This window comes from Saprolegnia parasitica (assembly GCF_000151545.1).
Source record: "Saprolegnia parasitica CBS 223.65 unplaced genomic scaffold supercont2.14, whole genome shotgun sequence".
Classification (NCBI taxonomy): domain Eukaryota; phylum Oomycota; class Saprolegniomycetes; order Saprolegniales; family Saprolegniaceae; genus Saprolegnia; species Saprolegnia parasitica.
In genome coordinates, this window is record NW_012156408.1 from 167,043 (window position 1) to 190,154 (window position 23,112).

Here is a 23,112-nt window from a genome sequence, read left to right on the forward strand (position 1 = left end):
GCACCAGCTTGGTGCCGCCCTAACGCACAACTAAGTCGAGATCTCGCGGGGATCGATCCCACGGCCGAGTGGTCGAAGCGCAGGGCGAGGTCGATGGTCGCCGACGTCACCTAGCGTGTGCCTTGATGTCATTTGCCGAGAGATCGGGCGATTGCTACGGGCGTGCGGTCGCCGGCGGTGATGGGCTTGTCGTCGAGCGCCGTGAGGTGCGGAATGTAGCTGATGACGATCGCGCGGTACTGCGGAATGCTTGCAACGGGGTTCTCGACGAGCTTGAGCGCCGAGAGCTGTGGACATAAGCCTATGAAAACGATGAGGCGCGCGCTGGATCGCAGCGCGCACCGAGCTGCTCGATCTGTACAATGTCCATGACGGCGTTGCCTTGCAAATCTATGCATGTCTCTCGAGAACACCATCCTCGTCAACAGATCGCCTACCAACGACCGAGAGTTCGTCGTGCATGCTCAGCGGACTAATGTCGCTGATGCAGTTGCCTTGGAGGTACAGCTCGCGGAGGCCCGTGAGCGCGCCAATGCCATCGAGGTCGGTCACGCCGCAGCGCTCGAGCCAGAGCACTTGGAGACTGTGCAGCGACGTGCCAAGGTCGCGGAAGCTATGGAGCTTGCTCTCGTGCAAGCGCAGCTGCAAGAGCGACGGCAAGAGCTCGCCGAGCGCTTCGACCGACTGCTTGCCCGTGTCGATGGAGAGCTGGAGAAACGTGACTCTGGTCAAGTCCGACTTGCCGCTCAGTTGCCGCTACATTTACCGCTGCCTTAGCCTCGTCGGGGTACCAGAACGGACGTACGAGTTTGTCGTGCGTGAGGTCGCCGAACGGGTTGTCCTCTTCGATCGAGCCGAGCGCGTCGGCGTACCGACTGAGCTTGACAGGACTGGATGGCACGGGGTTGCACGCTCTCGGCATGGGCCGGATCATGAGCTTGGCCTTGGCGCGCAGCGGCGACGGCGCGGCCTCTTCAAGCTCTTCGCGGGCGTCGCAGGCGAGGAGCGTCGGCCCGTCCATGCCACGGAGTAAGTATTTTGGGACTACCAAGTGGTAATTATAGCACCGCAGTGGTTGCAACCGCCGGCGGCAGCTGCGGTCTCGTCGTCTAGCGCCCTCGACAAGAGGTCTTGATGGAGTAGCCAGTCGAGGAGGTAGTGGGGCTTTGTTGCACTTGCCTGTACGTGGGCCGTTCTGCCAAGGATCTGGGCTGATGGTCCGAAGCGCCCTTGGAGGGAGGAACAGAAACAACTTGTCTATGAAGATCAACATACAAGTACTTCATTATGCAAAATACAAAGAGATCCAAGCTCAAGCAGTAAGAGCGTCGAGGCGCGCGTCGGCGCGGGTGCGCTTGTGCTTGCGGTGGAGACGGTAGTAGGTCCAGTCGCGGCAGAACGTACACATGTACGTGCCCGCCAAGAGGACCGTGTTGGTGGCCGAGGTCAGCGCGTTCGGCTGGAAGAGCGCGCACTCGTCGCAGCACGGCTCGGGCCCACGCTTGCGCATGTTGAACGGATGCTCGTCCGTGAAGCTGACCATGACAACCTCCTTGGTGGTCGCAGCCAAGGGATGAGAATCGTCGTCATCTTCAAGGAGGTCGTCTGGAGCCGCATCCGTCGACGCAGCCGGCGCGACGCAGCCAGAGGCTTCGTGTTGATTCTGATCTCGGAAATCGGCGATTTTGGGCTTTGGCGGTGGAATCTCGCCGGCCGCAATCGCCTTCTTTCGCGCCCGACTAGGAAAAGACATGAGAAAACCGCTCGGTTTGATCGCAAGGGCATCGTACCGAGCTCGGTCGCATGCGTTTTTGTACGCCAAATTCGCCATGCGCCACGCCTTGTCCTTGGCATGGCGGACGTCCTTGTTCTTTTGGTCGTATTCCTTCTTCTTGACCAACACTTGCGCGCGGTTCTTCTCGTAGTACGCCTTGTTCTTGGCCGCCATCTTGTCCTTGTTGGAAGCGTAGTACTTCTTCTGGCGGACGCGCTGCTGCGCCTTCTTGACGTCGTCTGTCACTGCCATGGCTTGATGTAGAATGACACCACGAGCCCACGAGCCCGTTGGATTCGATTTTTATATCCGGACGACTCTGAGCTGGCAGGCTGTGCGCAGCGCATTATCCGGACCAAGCACACGCCCGTTGCTCAACTAGACGATGGCGCGTCCCATGCACTGCGAGACACGCGCTTGCGACTGCTCTTGATCGCAGAATGACGTCGTCAAGTGATCGAACGAGGCTCCTGGCCAAAGTAGACTGTCGTACATCCTAATCACGCCATGTCCCACGAACCTATTTCATGGCAGCAAGCCAAGAACCACCGACAACGAGGCTTGCTTCCCATTCGGTTAGGTGAAACGGCGTACATGCTGCCACGTTTTTTATCCGGACAAATTTTGATCGACCCGCAACTCGGCCATGAGCACGGACTGTTGGGGCAAGCCTCACAGCTGCGCACTGCGTTCACAACCAGACTCCCATTGCGACTACCGTGCTGCCAGGTCGGAGGTAATACACTTGAAACTCGACATGTACAGCAAGAGAAAGATATAGGTTAGAGGCCGCCTCGTCTACTTGATGGGCGTGAGCGGCTTGCGCGCCATGAAAAAGTACGACGGCGTAAAGATGTCCATCTTGCCGGCAGCGACAATGTCGTCGGCCGTCTTGTTGAGCATCAGCGAGACCTTGACCGTGCCTTTCGGCGCAATCTTGAGGAACTCGAGCGTCGAGACGAGGATGTGCGTGCACTGGCGGCCGAGCCACGTCATGCGGAAGCCCTGGAGCGTAAAGTACTTGCCTTCGAGCGTGTCGTACCAAGGAATCTCGTTCGGGTCGCGGTGGTTGTCCTGGAGGCTAAAGTGCTCGAGCACTTCGAGACCGGCGTCTTCGAGGGCCTTGGCGATCTGCGCCGGCGTCTCCAGCGTCGGCAGCCCGTTCCCGACTTCAATACCTTCCTTGAGCTCGACGTGGTGCATGTTGGTCGGGTCGTAATGGTTGAGGACCGCCCAGTCGAGGCCGACAAAGACGCCACCGGGCTTGAGGACGCGGCAAGCTTCCGAAAAGCACGCCTTCTTGTCCGGCGCGTGGCACACCGACTCGATCGCGTACACGCTGTCAAAGGTACCGGCCTCGAACGGCATCTCCATAAAGTTGCCTTGCTGGACGTGGCACTGGTCCTCGAGGCCGTTCTGCTTGTTGTTGCGGTTGGCGACGCGCACTTGGTACTCGTTGATTGTAATCCCCTTGATCTTGGCGCCCGAGAAACGCGCAATGTTGCGCATGGGCCCGCCAATGCCGCAGCCCATATCGAGCGCGTACTTGCCCTTGCAGAGACCGAGCTTGCCGGATAAAAAGTACTCGACGCGGCGAATCGACTCGCGGAAGGTTTCGTCGCGGAACCGGTTGGCAAAGTGGAACGACTGGCCCCAGCCGTACTCGTAGAAGTCCGTGACGAGGTCGTAGAAGCTGTCGACCATGACCTTGTACTCGGTCTGGCGGTGCTTGATGCTTTCCTCGGTCGAGATCGCACCCGCCTCCTTGCGCGCACCGGCAAAGAGCTTGTCGTACTCGTCGAAGCGGGCGTTGACGCCGTCGCGCGACAAGACCGAGTCGGGGTTCGAGAGAAGGCGCGTCGAGCCAAGCAGCGTCGTCTGGAAGTCGCTGCCGTCGCGGCTCGTGCTCGTGTTGGCCACGTCCTTGGCCGTCGTGAAGATCGCGGTGGCAAAGACAACGATGGCGGCGACGATCGCGCCCTGCGTCAAGGCCGAGCTCTCAATGCGAAGGACGCCGACGAGCGAGATGAAGAAGACCAGCGCGGCCGCGCCAATCGAAACAACGACCGACTTGGACTCGGCGCGGATCGCGCTGACGCTAAAGTCGGCGAGCAGCAGCGTGAGGGCGGCAAAGCCCACGAGGACCGAGTTGACGTCGTGGGCGACGTTGGCGTGGGCCGCGAGCTGCTGGTTGACGGCGGCGACGCGGACGGCGACGAGGAAGAAGGCGGCGGATGCGACCCAGTTGAAGAGCTGGGACGCCGGGAACGACTTGCCCGGCACGAACATGCTGAGCACGGCCTTGGAATGCAAGAGGAGGCCGGCGGCGAAGAGGCCGGCGGAGACGCCGATGGCGGTCGCGACGCCTTGCTCGTGCTGCTCCAAGTAGAGCTTCAGCGCGTCGACCGTGAACATCGCTGCGGAAGCTGGCAGATTGCGGAATGAGCTGCAGATCTTGACCGCTTCGAAGTTTCGGGTTCGAGTTTGCCGTTTGACCCGAACGTACGATGTACGTACCGTTGCATAATTAAAGAGCGATAACCGTACATTGAAACCGTACTTGGGTGATGTACGGGCATTGTACGGTGTACACCTTGAAGTTTGTGGTACAAACGTCGTGGCGGGCGGGCGTCGAAAGCAGGATTTTGGCCAATCATCGTCTCGTGCCGCTTGCGTTTTGGCCAATCAAACGTGGTGCAATTGGATACAAAGATTCGCCGCGTTTAAAAACAATATGCCACGTGAAATAAAATACAAATGTCGAATTCGCAATACAAAATAGGTGTACAAGAGCATGAAACATATAAAATGCGGCGGAGATTTGCGCTCGTTTTCATGCGACGCGCCAATAAAACTACCCGTTCGATCCATTCGAGCCCGATTCGTGAAATGCGCCATTGCAGTAAACATATCTTGGGTCTTCTTCTCCTGGAACGTCCGTGGTGCCACGAGGTACTTGAAATAGTCGCATTGACGATGGACGAGCGGTACGTGCAGCCACATCCAGGAGATCCAGATCGCCACCGCTGAGCTGGCTGGCGAAAGCGAATCAACCGCCGACTTCCGCGACGGAGCAAGCGCGATTGCACGAATTCGAGCCCGTTCGGGGAGTTGCGATGCTCCGCGGTGTACGTGTCCCACGCTCGCTGATTGTGGGCCGCAGAAAGCTGCGTGCAACGCCAGCTGGAGATCTTGAGTCGGGGGTCGTCACCTATACAGGGTGAAAAATGTACTTCACACCGTGGTCTATTGAAACGGCGGCCGGAAATGTGTACTAGTATATCGCACGGGGTCGACATGGACCGCCTTTGCGACCGACGATGCTAGACGCTTTGCGGGGCGTGCATGTCCAAAGCGTGTACGTGTCCCATACGAGCAGATTGGATCGAAGACTACAAGCGCGCTGGTGCAATATCTGACAAGTGGCGATGTTAGATTGCAGATCCTGACCACATTGGTGGACGCTTGGACCAGTCAACAAGGTCAGACGCGAGAGTTGCCACGTTGTCATTGCAGGTATCGATAACGCCCTGTGCAAGCAGTAAGGCGGGACCGCCACAGCCGCTGCCTTGGTGCAGTCGATGCGAAGAACCTCCGACTCTGCTGCGGAGAATACGTCCCCAGCGCGTTTCCCACGACTCTCTCTCGATTTGTGTCCATTGCCAGCATCGTCTTTGGCCGCTTCAATACCAAGCAAAGCTGATTGGCGTCCGTGCATGTGGTGCTGCCACAGGGTGGTGCGGTCCGTGAAAAATGCATGTCTTTAAAAACCACGTTTTCCACGTTTCTCACATTGCACACGCGGCGTGTGATTACGCAAGGTTGCGCGATCTTGGACAGGGCGGACCCAAACCACGAGAGGCGTTGACGAACGTCAACATGCGCAGCGTGGCTTCGGGAAGTTTCCTCGGAGCCCGCCGTTGGGCGTGACGCATCCGATTCGCGTCAACTCATTCGCGCGTCATCGACCAGATTGCGACTGCTGATGCCATTGGCGCGCTTCGCGTAAGCCGACAAACACATGACCACATGAAGCGGTGCGACGGCGCAGGCTTCGCACGTGGCCAGCGCTTGTGGCATTCACGGCCATCACCCGCTCATTGCAATCATCTCCACCCATGGTCTCCACCCTCTCATTCCACCTTCCCACTCGCAAGGTGTCAAGCTGATGGTTGCATTGGCCACAACAGTAGCTGGCGAATGGGCTGCGAAGAGGCCCGAGGTCCAACGCGGCGGTCTGCCTCGACTGTCGAGCGTAGGTCACTATGCCGGCGGAAACCTAGGTCGTCGTCACGAAGCTTGTGGCCGCGTGCTGCAACGCCTGGTGATGGTGAAGCCGGTCGGACCACTAGGCTGATTCCTTATTTTGCTCACTTGGGCCAACCAACCATTCTTTCCCAATGGTCTGCGCTCGCTACCTTTACAGATCTCTGCACGCGCCAGAATCTTCGGCGGTTTTTGGGATCCAACATTGCGCAGTCGGTGGTTCCTTTCCGGTAGGACATGTGACCTGTTTTGGCCCTTGTTTCAGGTCATATCTTGTGTACTTTATGATGACATTGTGTTCAAGATCCCACCGGCGTGGCACGCCACGTGGCAGGCGGAGCGGGCGCGGTTTACTGACCTCAATCAGACGCTGGAAGACGAGCGAAGCCAAAATGAACAATTGTATTCAACGATTTGTTCCATCATGGGCTCGGACGGTGGAGAAGCGGTACCGGACGCGGCGCCATACTTTGCGCTCCCGATCGAGACCATCGACCGCCCCCACCCGTACGCGACTGCTTCGTTTCTGGCCAAGCTCAGCTACGGGTGGGTCACCAAGCTCATCGCACTCGGCGCATCGACGCCGCTCCTGGCCGACGACGTCTGGGCGCTTCCAGCCACCGAGACGTGCGCCGGTCTGCACGCGCCCTTTCTCGCGCACTGGTCGTCGGCGACCGCGTCGTCGTCGGTGCCTCGCTTCAGCCGCGCGCTTGTCCGCAGCTTTCGGCGCGACCTCATCGTGGCGCTCGTGTCCTTCTTGCTTGCGACGGCGGCCGCCATCGCGCAGCCGCTCCTCGTCCAGGCGCTGCTGCAGTACCTCCAGCGCCAACCCATTTCGTTTCTTGGCATTGAGAATGGCTATGCGCTCATGGCGCTGTTGACGCTCGCTGCCTTTTTGCAGGCCGCGTGCGTCAACTACGGCTTCTTCACGTCGTACAAGGTCGGCGTCAACATGCGCTCGATTGTGATGGACATGGTCTACGACAAGGCGCTGCGGCTCTCGTCGGCCGCGCGGCAGCAAACCACGAGCGGGGAGATCGTGACGCTCATGAGCTCGGACGCCGAACGTGTCGCCGAGATGGCCAACGAAGGTGTCTGGATCATCGCATCGCCGGTAACGTTCCTCGCGTCCCTGCTGCTGCTCGGCGCGTTCTTTGGCCCGCTCCCTGCGCTTGTCGGGGCTGTCACGACTGCGCTCATCCTCGGAGGCTCGCTCTGGCTCGCATCCGTCATTGGTGCCGCGCGCCTCGACGCCACGTCGCTCTCAGAACAGCGCGTGCGCGTCACCAGCGAGGTTCTTCTTGGAATCCGCGTCATGAAGATGTACGCGTGGGAGCCCGCGATTGCGTCGCGGCTCCAGCGTCTTCGCGACACGGAGACGCAGCATCTCCGCAAGCTCAACCGGTACCGCGTCTCGAACGTCGAGTTTCTCTTCTTGTCGCCGCTCTTTGTCGGCGCGTCGATCCTCTCGACGTACATTTGGCTCGGGCACGCAGTGGACGTGACGCAGATCTATACGCTCATTGCGTTTACCAACATGAGTCGCCACGCCCTCTACAACTTTCCACGCGCGATCGCTGGGCTCTCGGAAGGTCTCGGGGCCGGTCGCCGCCTCGACGCCTACTTGGCGCTACCCGAACAAGTCGGCGCGGGTTCGAGCCCGACAGCGCCAACGTTGCACAATGGCGCCGTGTCTCTCGTCGATGCGGCGTGGACATGGCAGCGCGGTGGCTTTGAGCTGGGCCGCACCACGCTCACGATCTCGCCCGGTGAACTCGTCCTCGTGGTCGGCGGTGTCGGCGCCGGCAAGTCGAGCTTCCTCTCCGCCCTCGCTGGCGAGCTCCTCAAGACGCATGGCGAGGCCACGGACCTTCGCGGCCGCCTCGCCTTCTTGACGCAAGAGCCTTGGATTCGCAACGCGACGATCCGCGACAACATTCTCATGGCCGCGCCAGTCGTTGATGAAGCCCGGTACGCGGCGGTGCTGGAGGCGTGCCAGCTCGCGCACGACCTGCGTTTGCTGCCGCAAGGCGACGCGACCGAGATTGGCGAGCAAGGCGTCAACCTCAGCGGCGGCCAAAAGGCGCGCGTGCACTTGGCGCGCGCGCTCTTCGCGGCCAACACGGACGTACTCCTCCTCGACGACCCGCTCAGCGCCGTGGACGTTCACGTTGCCCACGCCATTTTCGAGTCGGCGCTCCTCGAGTTCGCGCACTCAAAAACGCGACTGCTCGTGCTCAACAGCCACTATCACTTTTTACCGCGCGCGGATCGGATTCTCGTGCTCGAGAAAGGACACGTGGTTTACGACGGACCGTTCACAAACGAGCTCGTGGCGCGGTACCCTGAGTATGCGTCCGAGCCACCGAGCGCGGCAAAGCGGATGTCTCCAGCACCGAGCACCGTCGAGGAGACCAAGGCGCCGCTTGGTACCGAGCCCAGCGCGCTCATGCAGATTGAAGATCGCGCTCAGGGCAGCGTTGGCAAGGCCATCTACTTGGCGTACTTTGGCCACGCTGGCACGCAAGGCGGCTTCGTCGCGCTGGCGCTAGTCGCTGCCTTTGGGCTCGGCCAAGGCGTGCGTATCGTCGCCGACTGGTTCCAAGGGCATTGGGGCCAGCACTTTGATAGGAACGCCATCGCGTTGCCCCATAGCGGTCTCTACCTCCTCGTTGTGGCGAGCGGCGCTTTGTTCTACGGTCGCTGCCAACTGCTCGTGCACTTTACGGGCGCGTGCTCGGATGCACTGCACAAGGACCTCCTCTCGCGGCTGCTTGCGGCGCCCATCAACTTGTTTTACGACGTCACGCCGATCGGCCGCATCCTCAACCGGTTCGCACGGGACTTGGACATTGCCGACAGCTTACTCCCGAACCTCTTTCTCGACTCGCTCGAGACGCTATGGGTCGTCGCCGGCGCGCTCGTCGTGTGCGCCTTGGCGTCGCCATACGTCGCCATCGCGTACGTTCCGATTTTGCTGATCTTTTATTATGCGGGCGAGTACTTTAAGCGCACGTCCCGAGAACTCAAGCGCCTCGAAGGCATCTCCCGGTCGCCGATCTTTAGCTCGTTCGCCGAGACCCTCGACGGCGTCCGGACGATCCGCGCGCTCAACCTCGAGCGTGTCTTTCACGCGTGGAGCCGATCCGCCGTCGACGCCAACGCCAAGGTGCTATTTGCCATCGTCGGCGCCAGTCGGTGGCTCTCGCTGCGCATGGATGTCATCTCGGTGCTGCTCATCGCCGGCATCACGACCATCTTGCTGCAGCTGCGCGACACGGCCCTCTCGCCGACCCTCGCCGGCCTCACGCTTGTCTACTCGCTTGCGCTCATCTCCAACGTGCAATGGGCGATCCGTCTCTTCGATTTGACCGAGAGCGCCATGACCGCGGTGGAGCGGCTCCTGCACTTCAAGACGATCCCGAGTGAGGTGCGGAGCGGTGTCGTGCCGCCGCCAACGTGGCCGACTCAAGGTAGCCTCCGCTTTGAGAACCTCCACTTGCGCTACCGCCCCGAGCTGCCGCTCGTGCTGCACGGTGTTTCGCTGGACATTGTTGCGGGCGAGAAGATCGGCATTTGCGGCCGCACGGGTGCCGGCAAGTCGTCGCTCATGGTCGCGCTCTTCCGCCTCGCCGAGTTCGACGCGGGGACGATCTACATGGACGGCGTCGACATTGCGAAAATGGACTTGGCGTCGCTGCGACGGGCGCTGGCCATCATCCCGCAAGACCCCGTGCTCTTTAGCGGCAGCATTCGATCGAATTTGGATCCGTTTCAAGAAAAGTTGGATGTCGAGCTGGAAGCGGTGCTCGCCAAAGCCCACTTGCCGCTGCCGCTGGACACGGAGGTGGCAGAGAACGGCGCCAACTTGTCAGTGGGCCAGCGCCAGCTGCTTTGCATTGGCCGCGCGCTCTTGCGACAGAGCCGCGTCGTCGTCATGGACGAAGCGACCGCCAACGTCGACTTGGCGACCGATGCGCTCATCCAGCGCACGATCCGAGACGCATTTCAATCGGATGCGACGACTGTGCTCACGATCGCCCACCGACTGCACACGATTCTGCACTGCGACCGCATCGTCGTGTTGCAGAACGGCGTTGTCGCCGAAGCCGCGTCCCCACCGAGTTGCTCGCGACGCAAACCTCCCACTTTTACAGTCTCGCCCATCAAGCGGGCATCGTGTAAGCACAGAGTTCATTGCCAAGCGATTGCGTCATCGTCGTTCGTTTGTCCATCAGCTCATGATGTAATATGATCCACGCATGTGCATTCGAAGCGCCTCCGACTGCCACGTCATCACCTTGATCCTAGTATGCACAACGGCAACGCGCGTTGGACCACGTGCCTCCGAGGATCGTCGTGCGTTGTCGATGTACGCTGCATCAGCGCTCTTGCGGCTTGCGTTGGGGTTGGTTTTAACACACTATGTGTAACCTCAGCGAGTGGAATCCACCACGGGATGGATCGCCTCGTACGCAGCGCACTCCCAACGACCAAGTGCTGGTGCCAACTCCCACGCATTCAGGCGTAGCGCGATATCCGCCAAGTCTCTGAGTTCGTTTTTGCTCATTTGATTTCAATACAAACACGTTGGATTGATTGATTGAAACAACAAAACACACTTCCACTCTGTAGCTGCCATAGATTCCACGAATATGCACACAGCAGTAAGGCCCGTTTTGTCATCTATCGAGGAGGCACGAGAGGTCGTGCAGCGTGAACGGCGCATCGCCAAAGGCCAAGCACATGTTGACGAGGTGTTGGAGGCACTCGCGGCGATACTCGGCGCGCTTTCGGTCCTTAATGGAGGTCGGAAGCACGGCTTGGAGCAGGTGCTGGAGCTTCGTTTTTGTTGTACGGACGTCGTCGGGAGCACGAAGAAACTCGGCTTCGTCTTCCCACGCATGCGACGCCAAGTTGCGCCAGCACGTTAAGTCCGCTTTGGACGGCGGCGAGACGTCGCGCTCAGGCCGCGCGTGGGCTACCGCTGCGTGACCTGCAAAGTTCGCCGCGCGACTGAGAAAGTTTGCCACCGCTTTCTCAACCGACTCGTGGGGCGCTTCGAGGCGGCCGACGCGGAAGAGCCATTCGTCGTACGACTCGGATCGATGGTACGAAATGCGCTGTGGCACGAGAACGAACGAGACGCGCTTGGTGTCTTGGTTGCTTGGCGGCATGACTGCACTTGGGTCGGAGGGTACTAGCTTGGAGGGTAGCGAGGTGCGGCGGCGGTAGCGCTGGTGCGAGCGAACATCCATGACGCCCCGTAGCGATCCCCGCGGTGGCGCCTGTAGCATTTTCGAAGACCCCGAGGTGAAACTGCAAGCATGCCTGCGTGTTTGAAAAGGCGTCTTTTAATATCTAGAAATGGAAATAAGATTCTGGCAAAACACTGTTTCCACTAAAACTCGACGCTGGGTCACGAACCGGATAATGTGATAGATTATATCAGGTTGGAACCAGTACCAATTGAAACATAATCACGGAACCAGCTGTGTTTCGTTTCATTCTATTTATCTTGGTGTGCTATTGGCTGGCACCGAACGATACATTGATACCGATGCGTTTATATCAACTCATGTGGGACGCATGTTCGTACCCAATACATTCACGGCAGTAAAGGCACGCAGCCGTTCACTGTAGCGACCTATCCTCACGGGCTGCTAAGCACCGCGTCGAGCCTCGTTGTAGACGACGAGTACTGTACTGAATCCAGACTTGATATCTGAGACCAGATGGTCGTGGCGGAATCCGGTGCATGGGACGACCATGCACGCCAATCCCTCGCAAGCCACAGAACAGAACTGGGAGCCCGCGCAACGCCAACGGTCTAGATCTGCATTGAATCCACTGCGCACACAGATCTTGTGGAATCCCCACACCAGTCGAAATGAATCATACTTTGAATTTTGCGCCCATGATGAGCCACCACGACTCGAGCCAAATGCTTCTTCCTGGTGATGAAGACGATGAGGCCATGGTGGTCTTTTGGATGGCTGCCCTTTTTGACGACTGCGACGAAGCCAGCGCCAAGGCCAAGCGCCAGGAGGCGCTCACGCGGCGCCACGCTGCGATTCGCCGCCGCAACGAGCGCCGAGGTCTCGCGACAACAATGACGGCGTCAGCGTCACCGCAGCCAGAAGGAAAGCGCAAGAGCAACCGCGAGTCGGCGCAACGCTTCCGCGCCAAGACCAAGCGCGCGATTGAAAAGTACCAGCGCGATCTAGCGACGCTCCAAGAGATGTACCCGTCCTACGTCCCGACCCCGTACACACCGCTGCCAAAACCATTTTGCGACGCGCTTCCCGGCGAGTCCAAGGACGATCTCCAGCGCCGCCGGAACGCGGTCGCTGCCGCCTACTCGCGTCAAAAGGAAGCGCATTATTTAGCGTACCTCAAGAACGAGGTGCACCTCTGTAGTCCGAGCTCGCAGCTGTGCCCGTAAGCTGCGTTCGTCTCGCTTTGTTAGTGATAGAATTGCAGCGGACGTGTTTGATTACGGTCGTAATTACGTGAAAATAAGTAAAATTGTATTCTGCATGCGAGCAATTGTGTACATTTTTGTGAGACATTGTGTACATCAATGGACTTCAAATGGAATGCAGTGTCCTAAGTAGTACACAACGATGTCATGGTGGTCGTCCTGTCATCGCCATCACCCGGATCACGCACTGAACGTTGCGTGTGGTGTCAGATGTCAACCACGACGCGAAAATCTCACACCGGTCTGGCTCGCGGTGTCGTTCGATTCGAATTCTGGCGCCTGTAAGTAGCACTGTCGATCCACACCTTGACGCACGAGTTGCTTTGCATTGTGTACACGTCTTCTCGAAGAGCAACACGTTACGTCCTTGCATGTGACAGTGTTGTCGCTAGCTTCAGGACTTGAGTTATCGCGAGTCGCGCGCTGCTGACCTCTACTTTGTCCAGTGTCGAGACGTCGTCACTTTTAAAGTGGCCACACCGATGCTCCGCACTGGGACCGAGGCGAACGACGCCCCGACTGCGCACGCCATCGAGGCCAAGCGCGAGCGCAACCGACTGGCCGCGGCTGCGTACCGACGCAAGCGTAGCAGCCGCATCGCCGAGCTCCAGCGCGACATCCTCCACGTGCTCCTGCGCCACCCCGAGATTGCACCAACGCCGTACGAGGCGTTGCCGCGCCAGCCTGTTGACCGCGCGCGAGGCGAGTCGGACGAGACGTATCGCAAGCGCAGCAATGCAGCCGCGGCAGCCTACTCTCGCCGCGAGCAAGCGCACAAGCTGAGCTTTCTCCGTCACGAGTGGGACCGAGTGCGCTTCTTGAGCCACTGCTGTGCGTTGTAGAGAGGTCACTTTACCGCGTGTGGCTGTAGATATTCATTCACGTACTTTGTGCCAAAAAGGAAGTTGTACTGCAGGAGTGAAATCACCCCTTTTGCCTTACACGTATATATACTGGCTCAGTTGTTTGTACAAATTCACACCCCAAGGAGTCGCTTCCCGCATGTTGTAGCCATGGCATCGAGGCCAAGATGCGCCATTTGCATCGTTGCCCGTTCCGGTGCAGCCAGACCACAGCCAAATACCCAGTCCCAAGGTGATTTCCAGTCGTACTTCAACTCCAAGCTCTGCAGAGCTACTCACTAGAGCTCACCAGTCCCTTCATGGCGTCGGGGCGAAGCGACTGGCGGCGCCTGCGGTGGTATCGTCGTTGCACCCTGTAGTACTCTACCGTGTAGCTTCGTGTCTGCTTTGCTGATGAGATACTCGTACCGGTACAGCGCTGAGGTCGTGCTCCAGATCTGGGTTGTGAACGGACAAGCAATCACTTTCTACCCTGTAGTTGCCGTTGCTCCAAAGCGTGGCCACCCGGACACCCTTGTCTCGGCATCTGCCGAATTTAAATCCGGATGCGCACCGACAAGTTGAAGCAGCGTCCATACGCTATCCGGATACTGTCGCTGCAGTGACCAGCACATGGGATATGACACAATCCAACGCGCTCGATGGCAATCAAGTCGGGCACGACGGCCATCACAGTCGCGCTGCCCGAGCTGGCGCCGCCTCTGGCGACCTGCTCGCTGCCCTTCATGCTGCTCCTTGCCGCGCCGCGCCTGGCGATCCAGATGGCGTGGGCCGCGCTGTGGGCAGCATTTGGCCCGCAGTTCGACAACTCGTACGCGCCATGGGCCGCGCAGCTCATCCGCGTACTTGGCCCTACCACCGGTCTCATTGTCTACCCGATGGTAAGCGTCCTCAGCGACAGCTGCCGCTCCACGTACGGACGCCGCCGACCCTACATCTTGGGCGGCACGGTCGCCAGCATTGTCGTGTGGCTGCTCATGGTCGTTGTCTCGAGCGTCATCCAAGCTGCCGACGACAAAAAGGCGGCAGCCGACAAGCTCAGCGGCGTCGCGATCGTGCTCTACTTCCTCATGGGCGTCGCTGTCAACACGGTGCAGGCACCGGCGGCGCTGCTCATCGCCGACTTTGCTGGCGACCACCAAGTCACGGCGTTTAGTCTCGCGCAGGCCTTTAGCATCATCGGGTCGCTCCTCGTGTCCGGCTTCATCGCGCTCTACGGTCCTGCGTCCAATGTGACAATCCAAATTCTCTTCATGCTCATTCTCGCACTCGTGGTGACGGTGCTTCCCGTGCTCCTCTATGTGTCGGAGACGCCGCACGTCCCGGAGGTCGTCATCTCTCGGCGACAAGAGCTCAAGCGCGGAGTTGTGGCATTTTATGACGGCCTCAAGTACCTCCCGCGGGTGCTCGCGGTCTACTGCGTCTGCTTTGTCCTCGCGATGCTCGGGTATGCGTCGTACACCGGCAATAAGAACCAGTTCTTTGGCGTCCTCTTCTACGACGGGATTGCCGCCGACGCCGACAAGTGTGGTACCCATTGCACGGACGCGCAGCTGCGCTACAACAACGGCACGCAGTTTGCCTCGGGGACAGTCGACACACTGCACTCGCTTCTGGGACTGCTCTACCTCGCTGTGCTGCCCACGCTCGTCCGCACCTTTGGCGTCCGACGCGTCTTCACCTACGCCATGGTTCCTCAGATGACGCTGCTCTTGGCTTTTGTTCGCGTCAAAGAGCTCAATGCGGCCTCTGCGATCCTGTCGAGCATCACGCAGAACACGCTGTTTACCATGGGTATTCCGGTCGTGCTTCATGTCATTGGCTACGGCGAAGCCAACGGACTCGGGTTGTTTGCGGGTGCGCTCAACTCGGCCAATTGTCTCGGACAGTTCCTCACGTTTGCGCTGGGCCCGCTTCTGAGCTGGATGGGAGCGACGCCCGAGCTGCCCATCATGGTCGGTGGCGGGATGACTGGGCTGGCCTTTCTGGTGGCGTTTTTAAGTTTGACATTCGCATGCGATCGCTCTAAGCGTCGTAGGAATACAAGACAGTGTATTGTGTACATTTTGTCATTTCATAATCTGGAAGAGGTGACATGGTCACGAAACACAGGATTTGATGCTGGTTGAAACACTGTTTCATGTGAATTCTGTTTGAAAACAGAAGGGGTGACATAAAGATGCGTGTGGCCAGTCAGAGGGCAGACAAACGAGCGCACTGAGCCCGCGACGTCACACCCTCAAAGCTGGTCAGCCATCGCATCGTCGTGGGCTAATACGACGCTTGTACTGCTCTCTCTCCATACTCGCGATGTCTTGACTTACCAGCGATACAAACTTTAAAAAAATCTTTGAGACGAAGCGGCCAGTCGCGCGCTGGACGGTCGCCAGGATGACTGGACTCGGTCTCGGTGCATGGAATGCGTCCGAGGTGTCAGTGCCGATGCGCGTGGGTCAGGTTCCGGCGCAAGCGATGCGCCCACGCGAGATACACACCCACCCACGCACGCAACGCCCGCGCCAAGTTCAAGCGGTCACCCAACTGCAACGTCGACACGGCGAAAAGGGTCATTTCAATAAAAATACCAACATGATCCAAGAGTTGGACGAGCTTGGGGTTGTAGATGCCGGGCAACTGGGCGCTGATAGCAGCTCAGACCCAGGCCGATGGCACGGTAGAGATGCGTCGACCGCTTGCAGGTCTATGTCATCGCCGTAGCATGACAGGAAGGAAGTGATCGGCGCTGGCCCGGTCGCGCTCCTTCATACAGTTTACCGCACGCAGCTACCGCACGCATCGCCACCGTGGCATGTGACACATCCTCCGCCAGCAAGCGACAGGCTACTTCTACCACACCTGCACTGTACTGTCGCGGTGTCTGGCCTCATTTCGCGATCCGAGCCAGAATGCCGAGCAGGTCGTCGTCCATGAGCCACAGCCTCGACTTTACGACGATGGAGTCGTCGCCGCTCCCGGGCTGCTCGATCCTCGCGATGCTGTTGCTCTGCGCACCTCGCATGGCCATGCAGATGGCGTGGTCGGCGTACTGGGCCGCGTTCAGCCCAACCCTCGAGACGCGCCTGGCGTCCTGGGTCGTCCAGCTTATGCAGATCATCGGCCCCATCACGGGCCTGCTCGTGTACCCGACGGTCGCCGTCTTCAGCGACCACTGCACGTCGCGCTATGGCCGGCGGCGGCCCTTCCTGCTCGCGGGCACGTTCGGCACGGTCACGGTCTGGGTGCTCATGATGCTGACCAACTTTGTGCCTGCTCAGTACCGCGACGGCTTCACAATCTTCCTCTATGTGTGCATGTGCGTCTCGGTGAACGTGACGCAAGTGCCCGTGATGCTGCTCATCGCCGACTTTGCCGGCGACCGCCAAGTCACGGCCTTTAGCATCGCGCAGGCGTACAACACGCTGGGCGCGCTCCTCGTCTCGGGCTACATTTCGCTCTTTGGCCCGGCGACCGACACCTTTGTGACCTTTCTCGCGATGCTCATCCTCGTGCTCGTCAGCACCGTGCTCCCCGTGTGCATTTGCTTCCGCGAGACGCCGTACGTGCCCGACCAGCCGCATCGCGACCTCAAGAGCGGGCTCCTCGCCGTCTACCACGGCATCAAGTACCTCCCGCGGCTCCTCGCCGTCTACTGCGTCGTCTTCATCTTGATCATGTTTGGTTTTTCGTGCTACAATGGCAACAAGGCGCAGTTCTTTGGCCTCGTTGTCAACGATGGCAACGCGACCGGCGCCGATGTCTGCGGCGATAAGTGCTCGCCGGCCCAAGCCGCGTACAACGACGGCGCCAAGTACGCGCTGGGGTTCGTCGACGCGCTCGCGTCATTTGTCGACCTCGCGTACCTTCTCTTGCTGCCGCGGCTCGTCCAGTGGTATGGTGCGCGGCGCGTCTTCACCTTTGCACTCTTGCCGCAAATGCTCTTTGTCGTGCTCTCGTGGGTCCACAGCAAGCCGCTCGGCGCGTCGATCGTCGCGCTGGCGTCGATTTCGTTCAACACGGTCAACTCGATGCAAATTCCCGTCATTTTGCACGTGATTGGGTACGGCGAACTCAACGGCCTCGGTATGTTTGCCGGCGCCTTCAACTCGGCCAACTGCTTTGGCCAGCTCCTCACGTTCGCCGTGTCGCCGATCCTCGTGACGACCGACCTCACGCACGCGCTCCCGATTTTAGTCGGCGGTATCGTGACCTTTCTCGGGTTTCTGGTGGCGTTTTTCAAGTTTGACATTCGCATGTTTACGCTCTAAGTCGTCGCAATATACTGTTTATCTATTCGACACCGCGTCCTGACGACGCTTAGTGTCAAGGGTATGAGTATGGACCACCAAGTGCAAGGAAAACATGATAACCTTGCCCTAGTGGGTCGCCGTGGAATCCCGTCGACAACCAAGTTAAGTTGCGTGATTTAACTTGTGGAGAATATTATTGTCTTTAAACACGCAACTTTGGGTCATCAGCGATCCATGGGTCTTATTTGTAGCCAATTGAGAGCACTGCGGATGTTGCTGCTACAGCCCCATGCACCAACAACGCAAGCGACGAGCACGGATGACATGACAAGGGCTTGAGAACTTCACACGCGAGCAAACGGAGGAGAAAGAGATTACATCATGTATTTCTTTTACGGCTTGCATCACAACCCGCGTTCTGCCAACAACGTAGCACATCCCGTGCCACAACTGCATGCAGGAAGAATCCTATATAAATATCACTTGGCTACTCGATCTGCGCCGCTCCGGACTTCTCACCGGCAAGCAATCCAACAAGAAGTCGGGTGCGTTCCGTGCAATCTTATACCCCTTGCTGGCGTACCGTGTTCATGTGCAGTACTATCTGTGTGTGACCTGCACCAGCTCCTGCACCGCTCCATTGCACCGCTCAAGCTACTACGCTCACGTTCCGCATACATGAGCCATGCACCTACGCGTCTGGGTGGATACGGTCTACCCGTGTGGTTGTCGTGGCGTTTTCAGCGTGAAAATACTGCTTTAATTCCCGTTGTTGAGCGTGGTACGTAGATGACAACGTCTCGCGGCAACATGGCCGTGCGAGTGGATGGCAGCAGCAGCTGCTACTGCCACGTCATTCCCGACTTTTTGTTGAAGTGCAAAGTCAAGTTGAGGTCAATGAACGACCAAGATACATAATCCAATACGGGCACCGTGTATTCGTACGTCGTGATGGTATGCCAGAGCTGGTTCAGTAGTCGACGTCTGTGGACGCAAGTCTACCCAGTATAGAAAACTCGGGACGCCAGTGGCCTGTCCGACACGCTCATAGCACGTTCGCGCGTCCCATTGGCAACTCGGGAGCACGATTTCTGGATTAGCACCTCGTCGCACGAGGTTGCCGTAGCCTTGTCCACCTTAGAACCTCGCTTATTGGCAGTCATTTCCCAATTTTTGCATGGTCGCCAACTACCACGCCCTCGAGCACTTAGGCTGCTCGCTGCCGCACTTGCTGCTGCTCTGCGCACCGCACATGGCCGTGCAGATGGCGTGGGCGGCGCAGTGGGCAGCGTTTGGCCGACACTCGAGACGCACCTCCCGTCCTGGGCCGTCCAGCTCGTCCAGATCACGGGCCCGATCACAGGACTTCTCGTGTGCCCCACGGTGGGCGTCTTGAGCGATCACTGCCCATCGCGCTCGTGCTTGGCACGCTCGCAATCGTCGTTGTCTGGGTGCTGATAATGTGCTCGTCGTACATTAGCGATGTGTGGCGCACAGGCTACATGGTCACGCTCTATGTTCTCAGCGGCGCTGCCGTCAACACGGCGCAGATGCCGGCATCGCTCATCATCGCTGACTTTGCCGGCGACCGCCAGGTGACAGCGTTTAGCATCGCGCAGGCTGTACATCATTATCGGGTCGCTCGTCGTCTCGGGCTACATTTCGCTCTTTGGGCCTGCGCACGAATCGTTCATGTGCTTCATGGCCATGCTGCTTGCCGTCTTGCTCGTCACCGTGCTGCCGGTCGTGCTTCACGTCTAGGAAACGCCCTTCGTGCCCGAGACGCCGCTCCAAACCAACGTCAAGAACGGGTTTTTGCCGTCTACGATGGAATCAAGGACCTTCCGCAGGTCCTCGCTGTCTACTGCATCTGCTCTATGCTGCCTCTATGCTGCTCGAGTTTGGCTCTGCAGGCTACAACGGCAACAAGAACCAGTATTTTGGCCTCGTCCTCAACGACGGGACTGCCACGGGCGCCGACAAGTGCCCAATATGCGATGCACCGCAGCAGCGCTACAGCGACGGCGCCTTGCTCGCTTGTTGACACGCTCCATCTCGTCGTTGGCTTGGCGTACCTCTTTCTGTTGCCGAAACTCGTCCGCAAATTTGGCGCGGAGCGTCGTCGTGTACAGTATGTTGCCGCAGACGCTCCTCGTGATCCTCGTTTTCATCCGCAGCAAGATCCCCACGGCCGTCGTTGGGACCGCCAAATCGGTGACTCAAAACACGGTTTTTTCCATGCAAATTCCCGTGATTTTGCTCGTGATTAGGTACGGCGAACTCAACGGCCTCGGGATGTTTGCCGGCGCCTTCAACTCGGCCAACTGCTTTGGCCAGCTCCTCGCGTTTGCCGCGTCGCCGATCCTCGTGACCACGTTGCTGCCGCACGCGCTTCCGATTCTCGTCGGCGGTGTGGTGACCATTGTGGCCTTTCTGGTAGCGTTTTTCAAATTTGACATTCGTATGAACACAGTCTAGACCACGCTGAAGATCAAAACACCCTCTCGTATGTATGCTTGTCGGTGGCTTGATGGTTTTGCTCCTTGACGCACACCGTGGGTGTAGATAATCAAGTTTAGCGGTACGAGCTACATGTACGAGACGCCCTCTGATCAACGTCCACGCACACAGAGACAACTTGTCCGCCGTCTTCGTTGTCCTTCGCCGCGCTTGCTTGCCTCGCGGTATGCATCTCAGCAAGTGGCAATAAGAATCAGTTCTAATGGGCCGCTAACTACTGAGACACGAGCCGCCACGATACGCTCCCGTGCGCGTCTCGACACCGACAATCGACTGGCATTACCGATACGGGCCTTGTGCATGGTTCCACCACCGCTTTAATCATAATCGCCGGGACCGACGCGCCACCGTCCGTGGTGAGCTGCGACATGGCCGCCCCTTCTGCCGCGAAACGGGCACATGAAACAGATGGCAGCGGTTTCGCGTGATTGGACAGTGGGCTGTGCCCGACCTCTATTTCCTCTGCCGCTGGACGTTGGCTGCGAGACAGAATATTTCCCTTGTCGCGCGGCAACCCACGAAGCATCCGAGATGGTGGACCCGACGTTCACGGACAAGTTCCTCGTCGTCAAGGTCAAGTGGAGCGGGAAGCAGGAGCGCATTCTCGGGCTCCGCGCCTACACGTTTGCGACGTTGCATCCCAAGACGGGCGCGATCACCAACGAGTGGTCGTACGAGGCCATCTCGTCCATCGAGCTCTCGCACGAAGACAAGACGGTACACCGTCCTCTTCTTCTTCATCTTCTTGATTGAACCCTTGATGTAGGAATTTACCATCAACATGCCCGGCCTCAAGAAGAAGGTGCAGCTCAAAATGCGCTTCCGTTTCCGCGCCGAGGTCCTCCAGGCCCTCGCGCGTGCGCGCGCTTCCTTCTCAATGGAGCGCCGGTCCCGCAACATGAACGTCCTCGCCAAACTCACGTCGTTCGCAGCCCACGTCGAAGTCTTTGTCCCAGACGCCGCCGATCCCGGGCGGATCCAATGCACGCTCGCCGAGTGCATGCTCCAAGTCGGCGTCGATGCAGTGTACCAGACGGGCGGTACGGCCGACATTTTCCCGTACGCAGAGTTCACCAAGATCCAGTGCATCGACCTCGCGTTGGACGACCCGACGCTGCTCGGTATCGTGGCCGGCGACATGGTCCACATCTTCCACACGTCGGCGCCCAACGACGTCGTGCGCGCAATCCTCGACGCCGCCCTCAGCCACGACGTGAGCGTCGCCATCAACCGCGAGACGACCGCATCCGACATTCAAGCCCAGCACATGCAGTTTGCGGGCTTCACGGACGGCGGGATCCTCTGCCGCTACGACGTGCAGATCCCAATTCTGCTCGAGGACGGCCAGTCGGTACGTAGCTCGATGTGCGTGGACGACCACTCAAAAGCGAGATGTAGGAGCTGTACGGGCGGTCGTTTCTGCTCACCGACTCGGTGGTCTGCGAGATGGACGACGGCAACATTGTCGCCTTCGCACAGCCACTCACCAAGCTCTTTGAGCTCGTTCGGTAGGACTCTTTCCAAGCGCAACAACCCAATCTCATGGGGCTCTAGACACGAAGATGACCCGCAAGCGTTCGACCTCGAGTTTGTCAACGGCCTCCGGCGCACCTATCTCTCGATCCACCGCGAGGCCATCCTCGGCCACCTCCTCTCGTGCTGCGAAGCCCGTGGTAACCTCGTGCCACTCACCAAGACGCGCACACCGCGCGGCGACCGCATGTTTCTCCGGCGCATGTTGCATGCACCGGCGGCCGTACCGTCCGAAGCCGTCCAGTACCAATCCATGTGGCTTCAGCGGCTCGTGGGCGGCGGCGACAGCAAGGCCGACTCGGGCAAAGCCAAATCGCCGTCAATCTTTCAGACGCTCAAGGTGCACCGCGGCAGCGGCTCCAAGCCCGAGACCGGCATCCCGGTCGGCGACATGGTGGCCGAGCTTAACGCCAACGTGACGATCGCCGGCGTGTCGAGCAAGCTCAAGGAAGATATCGGTGCAGCCGTATCGCTCTTACTGGGCGAGGTACAGCTGCACACATGCCGAGTTGATGGACAATATTGTCTGTGACTAGTTGCCCAATCACGTCATGCGGACGGCGCAGCGCGACATGTCGGTCGTCTCGTCGTACCTCCAAGCGCTCTACCGGCTCGTGACGCACCCGAACGCGGCCAAGGTTGCTCTCGACATGCTATCGGTTCGGAATGCGTTCGTTGGTGTCGGATTGGGCTAAGGACAATGATTGACTAGCGCTCCGAGTACATGGACGCGATGGCCGAGACGCTCAAGCGCCAGCAGTTCCATCCAACGTACTGGGTGCTCCGGCTCATGGCGCGGCTGCTGCACAACTCGGAGCGGTTCCTGGCTCAAATGGCGCGCAAGGTATTCCTTCGCCTGCCATGTTATTGGTCGTGATGATGGGCCCTTAGGTCTTCTTGTCCCACAACGGCTTTGCGACGGCCCTCCTCGCGCTCTTCCAGCCGTTGCACCCGTCCCCCCATGGCGTACGAAAGAGCGATTTTCACGGGAATCGAACTCACGCGCAGGATAGGACCCACAGCAAAACGCGGTGCTGGTGATGCGCCTCACCGAGGTCCTCGACGCGCTCATGTCGTTCGTTGTCGACGGGATGGCCGTGGATCCGCTCTTCAACATTCTCCTCAGTCACGTCTCGATGCACTACTTTATGCTGCTCCGGACACTCTTTCACTTCCCGGTCACGTCGACGGTCGAGTCGATCGTGTGCATCCTCGACCACATGGTGCACTCGTCCGTGCTCAACTTCACCAAAACGCACGAAGCGACGTTGCGGGACCTGGGCCAGGACCTCGCGGGCGACTTTTACATGGAGAGCCCCGAGCGCATCATCAAGCAATACTACAGCTTCCTCATGGCCTCGACCCCGACCAGGTACCACTCCAAGTGCCACACGACACCACTCGAGCAAAATGGATAGGACCTTC

At 59.0% G+C, this 23,112-nt stretch overlaps 7 protein-coding genes across 7 annotated transcripts in view; 4 read left to right on the forward strand and 3 right to left on the reverse strand.

Annotated features, from left to right (window-relative positions):
* SPRG_19795 (hypothetical protein) overlaps positions 1-1,021 on the reverse strand; it is a gene marked incomplete at both ends in the record, with an annotated part of 2,433 nt that extends 1,412 nt beyond the window's left edge. The window contains 5 exons of the mRNA XM_012343658.1: positions 63-110; positions 159-301; positions 343-390; positions 438-756; positions 806-1,021. Of these exons, the coding sequence (XP_012199048.1) occupies positions 63-110; positions 159-301; positions 343-390; positions 438-756; positions 806-1,021 (774 nt within the window). The remainder of the gene's footprint in view (positions 1-62; positions 111-158; positions 302-342; positions 391-437; positions 757-805) is intronic.
* Positions 1,022-2,534: 1,513 nt separating this feature from the next.
* On the reverse strand, positions 2,535-4,263 carry SPRG_05001 (hypothetical protein). Its single transcript, XM_012343514.1, has one exon. The coding sequence runs from the start codon at positions 4,187-4,189 to the stop codon at positions 2,573-2,575; it is 1,617 nt and encodes a 538-aa protein (XP_012198904.1). The 5' UTR covers positions 4,190-4,263; the 3' UTR covers positions 2,535-2,572.
* Positions 4,264-5,717: 1,454 nt separating this feature from the next.
* SPRG_05002 (hypothetical protein) lies at positions 5,718-10,225 on the forward strand (the record flags this gene model as incomplete). The annotated part of the gene is made up of 2 exons (XM_012343515.1): positions 5,718-10,139; positions 10,166-10,225. The coding sequence occupies exons 1-2, from the start codon at positions 6,465-6,467 to the stop codon at positions 10,223-10,225; spliced, it is 3,735 nt and encodes a 1,244-aa protein (XP_012198905.1). The 5' UTR covers positions 5,718-6,464.
* A 497-nt stretch (positions 10,226-10,722) lies between these two features.
* On the reverse strand, positions 10,723-11,217 carry SPRG_19796 (hypothetical protein; the record flags this gene model as incomplete). The annotated part of the gene is made up of 1 exon (XM_012343659.1): positions 10,723-11,217. The coding sequence occupies one exon, from the start codon at positions 11,215-11,217 to the stop codon at positions 10,723-10,725; it is 495 nt and encodes a 164-aa protein (XP_012199049.1).
* Positions 11,218-14,028: 2,811 nt separating this feature from the next.
* Positions 14,029-15,416, forward strand: SPRG_19797 (hypothetical protein; the record flags this gene model as incomplete). Its single annotated transcript, XM_012343660.1, has 2 exons — positions 14,029-15,342; positions 15,390-15,416. 2 exons carry the CDS (start codon positions 14,029-14,031, stop codon positions 15,414-15,416), a joined length of 1,341 nt encoding a protein of 446 aa, XP_012199050.1.
* Positions 15,417-16,283: 867 nt separating this feature from the next.
* On the forward strand, positions 16,284-17,652 carry SPRG_05003 (hypothetical protein; the record flags this gene model as incomplete). The annotated part of the gene is made up of 1 exon (XM_012343516.1): positions 16,284-17,652. Exon 1 carries the CDS (start codon positions 16,294-16,296, stop codon positions 17,650-17,652), a length of 1,359 nt encoding a protein of 452 aa, XP_012198906.1. The 5' UTR covers positions 16,284-16,293.
* Positions 17,653-20,685: 3,033 nt separating this feature from the next.
* SPRG_19798 (hypothetical protein) lies at positions 20,686-23,105 on the forward strand (the record flags this gene model as incomplete). The annotated part of the gene is made up of 8 exons (XM_012343661.1): positions 20,686-20,871; positions 20,921-21,505; positions 21,553-21,662; positions 21,709-22,174; positions 22,224-22,346; positions 22,400-22,531; positions 22,579-22,653; positions 22,701-23,105. The coding sequence occupies 8 exons, from the start codon at positions 20,686-20,688 to the stop codon at positions 23,103-23,105; spliced, it is 2,082 nt and encodes a 693-aa protein (XP_012199051.1).
* Positions 23,106-23,112: the final 7 nt, after the last annotated feature.

What these genes read in the sequence shown, in the direction of transcription:
- SPRG_05001 (XM_012343514.1), bottom strand. Translation starts at nt 4,189, where the DNA reads ATGTTCACGGTCGACGCGCTGAAGCTCTACTTGGAGCAGCACGAGCAA.